The sequence below is a fragment of the Protobothrops mucrosquamatus genome, unplaced genomic scaffold (assembly GCF_001527695.2).
Source record: "Protobothrops mucrosquamatus isolate PMUCROS unplaced genomic scaffold, P.Mucros_1.0 scaffold2185, whole genome shotgun sequence".
Taxonomy (NCBI): domain Eukaryota; kingdom Metazoa; phylum Chordata; class Lepidosauria; order Squamata; family Viperidae; genus Protobothrops; species Protobothrops mucrosquamatus.
In genome coordinates, this window is record NW_015388278.1 from 102,132 (window position 1) to 113,100 (window position 10,969).

The 10,969-nt window shown below is 36.2% G+C and overlaps 1 protein-coding gene across 1 annotated transcript in view; it reads left to right on the forward strand.

Moving 5' to 3' along the window:
- The window catches only part of ADRA1A (adrenoceptor alpha 1A), a 25,956-nt gene extending 15,439 nt beyond the window's left edge, over window positions 1-10,517 (forward strand). The window contains exon 2 of the mRNA XM_015824289.1: window positions 8,814-10,517. Coding sequence (XP_015679775.1) covers window positions 8,814-9,331 — 518 coding nt within the window. The 3' untranslated portion in view covers window positions 9,332-10,517. The remainder of the gene's footprint in view (window positions 1-8,813) is intronic.
- The last annotated feature ends 452 nt before the right edge of the window (window positions 10,518-10,969 follow it).

Here is a 10,969-nt window from a genome sequence, read left to right on the forward strand (position 1 = left end):
GTGGGAGATGTGCCATCACTATTTTTAACAAACTTGGCATTAACTCAGGATTCCACTTAAAGTTTGCCAGAAGTTGCAGCAAAGATGAATTACTAGGGAAATTTTCTCCCACACCTAACTCTGAATGATTTAATAAATCATTTTCTGAGTTGCCTCTTGTTTACCTCGGGTGTAAGACAGTTGAAGAAGGAAAGCTTAGAGGAAAATATTTGTACTTTGTTGCTACAGAGAATTAATACTGATGTGTTGAAAGCTTTTTTTTTTTTAGTACTGGCTCCATCTACGTAGCTCTGCATTTCTTCTATTGTTTTTCTATCAACATAAGCCTTCTAGTTATCTTAAACTTTGATTCACACCAAACACAAACACTGCCCAGGATTGATATATTGTTTTAGTCATTACTATTTTTGTTAGCTTAGGTCCCGTTAGTCATGTTTCAATTAGAATACAAATCAGAAGAGTTTTGATTGCTGCTATTCTACTGCAGTCCTAAATAAAGATAATCTCTCTCAAGTTGAAACACTATGTAATTCTAGTAAAGTCTTATCATGGAGAAAGAGAAAGAATCAAAGAATTATACAGTTATGCAATAAACCTCCTGTACAATAAAAACATAGCAACGAAAGTAATCCCGTTGAATTGATTGAATTTAATGGATTCTCGGTGTAGAGAAATGATATATATTGATCTGCTACTAGTCTACATAAGACCAATGGATTCAGAATTACGGTATGTCAATGAGCACAATCCTTTTGCTTGCTACTTTTCCCCCTACAAATATGGTCAGTTCAACATAGCTATTTATTTGTTTGTTTTTGCTTGTTTTGTTTTATTTGTAAAATTTATTGGCTGCCCATCTTACCATCTGGGTGGGTTACAATCTTAAAATTAAAATGACACTAGTAATTAGTAATTTAAACAAAGTATGTAGGATCATAGGCCTTAAATGAAAATTACTCAGATTCAGACTGTAGCAACATGCTCCATATTACCAACAAGAAATGAATACAAAATCCCATACTATAAAGGGAGACAACTGCCTAACTAATCCTGATTTTAAGTAGCTAGCCTAGGTTTTGAGGGCAGCAACCCATTAAGAAACCCTAGTTTCATAATCTCATAAACAAGAGAAAAATGTTTTTCCTTGGTGAATTTGGCTCATGAGGAATGAATCATTTCTATCACACAGATAGAGAACTGAAAACAATAATAGGCAAATCTATCTGGGCTTAGCCACAAATGCAAAATCTAGAGCCAAACAATTTGGTCAACCAAGTCTTTAATCTATAAACCTCAGGCATGATGAAAAGAAACCATATTACATACATAACTCTTTCATTGGTGGTGAACACTTTTTTTTAAAGAACCTTTTAGAATCTGTGCAAACTTTTATCTGGGCTTTATAAATTGATGGGAAATTAGAATAAAGGGATATGCAGTCAACAACAACAACCAACCAAAGTAAAATTGACAGTTTGCCAATATATGATAGCAACCTTAGGAAAAAAAACATCTGACAATATTTGATAACAAACCTGCAATAAAAAGTCTGAAATATATTCTGCATTATCACTGAAACCCAGTACAGTAACTTTATTTCCTATATTGAAAATGGCCTCCCTTAACCTGTTAAAAACAACAGCATTTGTAAAAGAGGCGAATATTCAAAGTTAGCTACCCTGAGTGCTGAAGATAAATTATCAGTCAAAGGCTTAGGGTCTGGCTGAGCTTTTAATAGACCCAACAGCTGCCTTCAGAATTCACTGGGATATTAAAATCTTTGAACACCATTATATTATCTATCTCTCTTCTTACTAGATTACAACATGGCAAAAATAAAAATGGGTCTGTTTACTGCTGAATCTTGGCCAAGTCTTCGTTCCCCTAGGATTTTGTGTTTAAGTCAGTTTAGTGAATATATTTCAGTATAAAGAGAAGTGTTGACAGATTTTGTTTTCCACTTAGAAAGCAAAATAACATGGAAATTACTCCAGCTGTTTTATAACAAAAATGGTCACTTGTTGAAAGGTATAACGAAGTCCAGATAATACTGGACTTACCACCTAGCTAGCAACTTTCACCAACATGGGCCATAGATAATATCAGCCCTTCACTATAGGACTTGTTACGAAATAGGTTACGCAATATTATCAAAATTATTAAATTAGAACACAATTTTGAAAGCTTGGCTGTGTCTTCCCTTATATACCATGGTATTAGGGCGAGACAATATGAGCTTCTTTCTAATACTTTCTCTGTTTCCTGAATTTAAAGCATACTTCTGTTTTGTAACCATTTCTCCAAGGTCATCTCCAGGACACTATCTCTACAAGTAAGAATGTGAAAAAGATCACTTGAAATCTAGAAAGACTTAGCTTCCCCAGGCATTAGTTAATAAATTTGCTGGAATGGATTGGTTCATCCCAAAGTTCTAATAGTAAACTATGAAACGGAAAACAAAGCCTTGGACATAATAGAACAGGGTGTCACCAAGCATCACTATAAAACTTTCTCCAGAATAATGCATTTCACATAGGTTAAATTTAACTGCCCTGATATCTTATGATCTTAGCCAAAGAGCATGCTTATTCAGAGATTGTGGAAACCAAATATGTCTGGTAGCCATAAGGTTAGGAAAGGTTATTACAACTTGTATTCATTTCACTTTGTGAAGTCAGGAAGCATCGACTTTTTAATGCCTAATTACTGCTTTGAAGTTGACACCTGATCACCAACTGATCCCTTGGGCCAGATCCAACTGTTTGAAGAGTATAATTTTTCAGAGGTCAGAATGCCTGCATATTGGCTCATTACAATAGGGATAAAGGGCCTCAGCTCCTGGAAGACCAAATATCTGGCAAGGTGTTATTGTATTAAAAAAAGTCAGGCCATCTGTTGGCCCACCAACAGGGAAAATGAACATGATATTGTGTTTCCTCAAAGCAGATTCTGCCAACTCATAGAAATCCCATTAGGATATGCCCCAAATGTTTTGTGTCATTTATTTTACATTGTGTTTTTAAAATTCACATTCATCTGCCTTTTCTGACCAAGGATTTTCTGCACTCTGAAGGACAGAACTAGTTCATCACTCCCCCCTTTCTGAGTTTACAAATGCTCAATCGCCAGATTACACAATCCACAGGAATCAAATTGTAAACTTTCTCAGGATTATTTCACTCCTAAACTGCAGAATGTGGGGGCAGAGCCAATTAACATCCTGAAATGTTCCCCCTAGGAAAATCCAAAATATCTCTGCGCATAGAAAAGCAGCACCTATTTCTGTCTAGGATGATCTGACGGTTTTCATTATTGTCTTTAAGTAATCCATCAAGACAACATTTGTTGTTGAGTGAAACTATATTCTTGCTTTCCATGCGTGAGGAGTTGTTCATTTGTTTTTATGGAACCATCTGTAGTTTGGAGCCTTCCCTCCATCTGTCTAATGAAAAGTTACATTTTCTTCTGTAGATTTCTGCTAGAAATAAGAACATTGATGTCTATGGAGATTCTCAGTCATCCGGGTCATGACTGACTCCAAGGTGTTTTTACAAAAGGCAACTGGTCTTTTTTCTTTGTTTTTCCTTGAAGACGTTTAGTTTCTTATCCAAGAAGCTTCATCAGTTCTGGGAGGATGGTCGGGGAGATGGAAGGCTTGGTTCTGACAGGAATCCTGTCAGAATTCAGCCTTCCATCTTCTCCACCCAAAACCAATGAAGCTTCTTGGATTAGAGGTGAAATGTCTCCAAGGAAAATTAAAGAAAGTCCAGTTGCCTTTTGAAAAAGCACCTTTGAGACAAGAACATTGATCCAACTATTGAAAGGAGGGTGTCAAGCCTTTTTGAACATATCAGAACATATCAGAAATTATCCCCTAGGAGAAAATGATTCACTGATTCACAAAATGGCTATTGTGGTAAGCATTGCTAGTCTTAAAAGACCCATTTTTAAGAAGACAACCTATTGAGTTTCCTCCCAACTTTCTATATCCCGTTTTTCCAAAATTGCTCAACTGTCCAACTTTACCTTCCTTTCTTAGAGGGTAACGCTAGTCAAATAGCATACCCCCATTGTTTTTATCTTATTTTCTAAGGATGCCCCATGTGACATCTAACCATATTTCATAAAGGGATGACAACATTGGAGGTTTGTGGTTCATTTTGTGATAGGCCTGTTTCTTCTTTTTTTTTAATAAAGTATCAATTTTTAAAACTGAAGCAGAACAACAGACTGTACTGAATGTTCTTGTAGCAATTTTTTGAAAGTAGGTTTGATTTGATGCATGGATTTGGAATGTTTCTCTGATGTTCAGAAGTTATTTTCTTATTGAATAATATGATAATTAAAATTTCTGGATATCAACATCAAAATCCAATCATGAAGTGCTAGCTTACATGCATTACATTTATAAAAAAATCCTAGGTTCACCTGGGACATCGTCAATGCAGGTAATATTTAAAAAAACTTCAAGTTTTTGAAAACAGGACTACCTAGAGGTATTTCAGTTAAAGAACATTTAACCTTTACATTTCCACATACTCAATATTCTGTCTAAATGGCAGAATATTTGCAAAATCTATCTAGCAATCAGTGTGTACACTGCTGAAAAAAATTACAAATAACAATATTGGCAAATAGCCATATCTTAAGGATTATTTTAATTCAGGGACTAATAATATTAAGTAATACCTGTTGAAGGATACACTAGGAGTTATGTGTATCTCAGTTCTGAGATTCAATCTGAAAATGAAGGTGATTCAAAATGTTGAATCAAATATTTTTACATTGAATTAGACAATTTGGATGAGAGTCTACGTGTGTAGAAATATCTACATTCCAAAATGTTTTGGAAATATAAATCTTTCAATTGGAATATCCAAACGAAATTGAATTAATGTTCTGAATTGATTTAAATCAGTTATCTTTGGTCTGATTATTCACACAGGACTTCTGACTAAGAGACTATAAACTAAGTTTATAGTTTAGAATAAGAGAAAATCATCTGGCATATTAATCAAAATGTATCAGAAAAGGCCAAGACAGAAACAGAAGAGTTGTACAAAGTGTAACCGGTGTAGAAACTAAATAGATTGTTAAAAAGGAAAATATTGATTGGATGAACCTTCTCAAATATAATCCAGTTATGACACTTAAGTAGCTGATCATCTGAAATAAGCATATTCCAACTTTGCCTGATGGTGTTTGTAACCTCCAGGTTACAATAATCACTATTTCTTGTTGATGATGGTGACAATGGCTTCTGGAACAAACCCTAATAATATCAAATGTCGCCTCTAGATGAGATAGGCAGCATAGAAATCTAATAAATAAAATGACACACATATGTGCTAACTTCATAATACAATTACCATAATCCTGCACATGCATATTTGACACAGGTATGCAAGTCAGGGCATTGATGTGAAAGTATGAGCCCACATATGTCACTACTGAAGTATCTTAATATACTTAATATTATATATTAATATATTTAGACACAAGACATACTGTTTTATGTATAAGCATATTTACCCATGTAGTATGACTGTATTACTATTATCCTCATCTTTTCTACTATCTTCTCTTATTGGTATCATTATTATGATTATTACTTCTTTGTTATTTTGTACACACACTGAGAGCTTATGTGCCGGAGACAAATTCCTTGTGTGTCTAATCACACCTGCCAAATAAAGTATTCTATTCTATTTAAAGACATTCAAGGATGGTGGGAGCTTTACTCCATAGCACATGAAAGATCCCACTTTGGAAAATGCTGCAATAATCGTGTTTTACAAGATGCAAATTATCCAAAGTGCACTCTCTCTTTTTCAAAGATGTAATCAAAATGTTTGATACACCTGTCAGCTTAGTCTTTAGTTACATGAAGATAGAATGGCACTGTTATTAAGGGAGGGGGTGACAGATTGCTAATTTTGTGTTAAGAACAAGCTGCAACCATTTTTCTGATCCAAGTTACTTTACCTCTACATATCTTTCCTACCCACCCACCCACCCCTGCTAGAGAATCTGAAAGACGGCCTTGGCTCATTGCCATTTTGCTTTCCACATTATAATTACTTCTTTCAGTGTTGGAGTTAAAAGCTGCCCTTGAGCACTCAATGCAAACTCAGGCAGAAACGAAGATAATATAACAGTATTTTAAAAGTGTTTTGGGAGGGGGATAAATTCCATGGAGAAGACCATACTTTGCTTAGGCGAAGACCCAAGTTTTGCTCTCAGCATTCAGGCTAAAAAGTTTCCAGATTGCATGGCTAATCAACATTCCCCTAATATCTTGGTGTTGATGCTGGATTAATGCAATCTACTTGGTTACTGAATTAGCACATTTTTTCTACCTTTACAAACATTAAATCATGAATTAACTGAACAGTTTGGGCTCACACACCATTACTAAGCCACAAAAAAACTTACCAAGGTTAAAATTAAGCCTAAAGGCAGCCACTGGGCCTCTGATCAGTTTAAGCATATCATTAAACCATGAACGGTCATGGTGAACTATCCCAATTGTGATTTTGCTATTTTATAATAGTATGTTTCTGTTCTAGTCTTGCTTTAATAGAGTTGTTAAAGAGATCGCCTGAAGACTTTTGCATAAAGATGGGTAAGAAACCTTGGACAGATACATGACAAAATAAATAACTTGTGGGATTTGAAAAATAAATAAATAAAAACGTATTCTGATGCAAAATATAACATCCAGTTGATGACTCCAAGACAGCAGGGGATCAATTCTCCAAACTATCTTCATTGATTTCCCATCTGTTTCTGGATCCTATTAAGAATGATAATTTTACTCTTTAAATCCCTAATTCAGCCACCTGAGCTGTTCCAGATGTTGCCGAATAGCAACTCCCTAAATCCCACTGTCTCTTACCAAGTTCTTGAAATATTACCTCTTGGCCTGTTTAATAGAGGAAAGCAATCCAGCATTTCAAGACCTAGATGAAATTAATTCACCACGTTTCTGTTTATTTTGGCAAGCTACCAGCAACCAATTTCTATGAGTTTCATAGAAAGAAACTGATTAAGAAGTCCAGTTTGTACAGCATAGAATGGAAAGATGAAAATAGGTTTGCAGATGTTCCTTAGAGTCTTTTTAAAAGGGGGCTGAAATTAGGAATGATTATTAAATTCCATTAGGAACTCTCTAAAGTGTCCTATACTGTATGCTGATTTAAACTTGAAGCATTTGGGAATGTCATCGTACAATGCTGAAATTTACCATTAATGCTCAAACTGAATAGTCAATTAAACTGCACGAAAACAATAGCCTTTTAAAAGCTGCCTTACCGAATGCCTCTTAACTTTGTATTTAGTTTAATTACTATAAGCGTTAACCACTTTTTTTGCAAAAACAACTGTAAATAGTTATTATCTCAGTTTCCTGAATCCTGAAGATGCTCTTTACCTTTAACAACTTCAGACTATCTGGCCTCTCCAAAACCTGGCCTTCCTGTTTTCCCCATTTCACTTTCTATTCACTTTAAGCTAATGAAAAGTCTAATAATTCAGCTATTGATTTCAATATCAGACCTGTGCATTTGAGATATGAAGAGACATTAAAGCTCAGTGTTAAGCAAAATAATTATAGCGGTAGATCTATCTGGCCATTATTGCTGTGCTCTGCAAATGTATTTCTCTGCTTGTATATTATGTTTGATAAATGTTATTCTACGTCTACTACTTAGGACACATCTAGTCTGAATGATCCAAAAGGCCATTTTAACATCTTTTCCTCCAGTCTATGAGATGTTTCTGAAATATTTGCTTCACCTGAATAGCCTCAGTAACAAAATTCTGGTTGGTACCAGTCATTTATTGCAGGACAAGTTAAGATGTGGGGATTAGCACCTATGTTTCTCTTCACACCAGTGTCTCAACATAAGCAATCTTAGCCAGGTTGATTGATAGTGCTACGCTGCTTTATGTTCCCCTCCCACTAGCAACCCAATGGATCACCTGCAAAGCTTGATCCTCCATCACTGTCATCCCAGTCTCACAGATCAGATGTTGGAAATGATTCATGCAATTGGGCAGCAGTTCAGAACCACAACCTGCCTGTAAGCAGATAAGCAGGTCATGTACTGTTCATCTAAAATTACTTCCAGCCAATTCAGCTTCTTTTGAACTCATATTCACGTTCTCCTTCCAAGTCTCTTGGAAGTTCTTCTGATAGGTGTGCAGATACATCACACAGGGAAGGTAGCACCGGGTAGATTTTAAAGGAAAAGTGATGCTCTGAAATAAAACCTGTCTCTACAACACAATTCCGTGCAAGTTTGCTCAGAATTGACTCCCATAAATCCAAGGGCTTATTACTAATAAAGGAGAATATTCATAGCTCAAGCTTGAAATGAGGGATCCTTGGTGCTCTCAAGAGCCTGGTTGTTTTCTGGCAGATGTTTCATTACCTAAACTAGGTAATATCATCAGTGCTAGGTAATATCATCAGTGCTAACTGAGTTTGATTGTTTTCTTGAAGATATTTCACTACCCAACTAAGAAACATCATCACTGCACACTACTCACCTAGCTAAGACGCAGCGTATACTAATGATATTACATTGTCAGGTAATGAAATGTTGGCAACCAAACAACCAAGCTCAGAAACCACCAAGGACTCCACATACATTTTTTTTTTGTCCAGAATGACGACTCATAATGACTCACAATTAGAAATTTGGGGGGGGGGGGAAATCACTTTGATTTCTTACCCCTTGATCCTCTAAAGTTGCTTATAAATCCATTAACATTCTTTTCTTTTCTTTTTGCTTTTGTTTCCATTTCAGGTGCTTTCTTTCCTGACAGCAAGCCCTCCGATACCATTTTTAAAATTGCCTTTTGGCTTGGCTATCTAAACAGCTGCATCAACCCCATCATTTACCCTTGTTCGAGTCAAGAGTTTAAAAAAGCATTCCAAAATGTCCTAAGAGCCCAGTGTCTCCGCAGGAAGTATTCCTCCAACAAATACTCCTTGAGCTTCACTCTCAATCAACCAAGCAACCACGTTGCTGAAGCTCCCAAAGATATCGTACGTGTACCTGTTGGCTCTGGAGAACACTTCTACAAAATTTCCAAATCGGATGGCGTGTGTGAGTGGAAACTTTTTTCAGCCGTGCAAAGCATGTCGACCAAGAGCAGTGCTCCGAAAGAGAGGTCCAGCTGTTCTAGGGCCAAAGTGAAAAGCAAAGGTTTCCTGAGAGAGTGCTGCTGTGCAAGCACATCAGGAGAAAACCCAAAGGACCAGCAAATACCCACCATTAAAATACATACTGTCTCCATCAGTGAACATGGAGAAGATGTTTGAGGACCTTCCACCATGTTGGTGGGAGTTCTCCAGTTTTAGAGTGTGTTTTCGTGGTTTTCTGTGCTGGCGGTTTGATCACAAAAGGTCCGCATTTTCAGTGGGTCACAACAGGAAGGTCAATAAAGTTCAAATCAGGTCAAACTCTGTAGAGATGGAAACCATGGAAAGACTTCCATCCAAGGTGATTGCTGTCCCATTGGATTCTATGGGAAGTAGAACTGGGGTCCCTTGGGACTGGACTCCTTCATGTTATTCAGATTTGATTTCTTACTCTTTTAAAGGTTTTGTTGTATCTTGTTATTTTAATTCAAATTATCTAGTCCTTCTTTTTGTAATGATCAGTGGCGTAAAAACATTCTTGCAATATATCCCACAATAGAGAACCATTAATATATGTTCCGGCTTTCATTGCAAGTGCTTTTTTTAATTGTCAGCTTTTTTATTGCGGAATAACTCTGCATTGTGAAGATAAATTTGACAAGGCTGCAGTGTAAGCTAATAGAGAAATTTGAGAGGGAGAGATATGACATGAAGGTTTTTAACTTGACCCTCACCTTTTTATTAATGGAATGATTGTGGTCCTGTGAAATTGTGAGTAACATAAAGACTCCATTGATGCAATGGGAGCTTATATCTAAGCCATGACTCTAATTTTTACTTTTTAAAGTTTGAATATAACTGTCTTTCCCCAACAGGCCTAGCTATACTGCTGAGTTTTATTGACTTAATGCCAATTTAATTTATGCCTTCCCATCAAGAATGCTGAGAATTATAATGCATTTTGAGTGTTCAAAATTGTCTTTCTCTACCTTAGACTCAATAGAGTAACTTTGGGAAAAGAGGGTTGCTATTAAATTTGTTAATATTTGTGGTATAGTAGGGCACAGAGCTTTCTTTCAATTGACTTTAGCTAAATTAAATTGCTTTCCTTGAGATTACCAAACCATAAATCAATCCTCTACAAATTGGATGAAATCACTGATCTGTCAGTTACTTATTTTCTATCAGATATTTTCCTCATGAGTATACTATTAAAAAAGGAATGCAGTACTTTCTTGTTAATCCAGAATATTTGAATTTGGTTTACAGTCCTAAAGACCTGAACCAACCAGGAAATCATGGCAATGCAAAGTTCTGAATGTTTTCAATTTATGAATGGATCCCAGTACAATAAAACCTGATTGTCTTCTACTAGTTTCAGCACTGGAAAAGTATCCTCATTCATAAAGAGTTGTATAGAAAATTCCTCAACACTCAGATTAATGAGAAATCCTCAATTTATGTGAAACTCTTGGCAGGCTCATGTATTTATATTTCACACGTTGTCTCCTAGAAAATCAAGTGATGAGCAAACAGGTAATGGGGCCATTAGAAACTAAAACAAAGTGGATTGGATCTAGGCAAATGTAGTAACAGACTACATTCAGAAGCCATGCAGGGGTGTCTTGGCTTCAACTTAAAGTGTTGCTTAAACCCAGCCATGGTTTAGGGCAGGGGTAGGCAACCTTGGCTCTTTTATGACTCGTGGACTTCAACTCCCAGAATTCCTCAGCCAGCATGGGGAAAAGTTTAGCCCCTTCATGACTCGTGGACTTCAACTCCCAGAATTCCTGAGCCAGCATGGCTCAACTTGGAAAC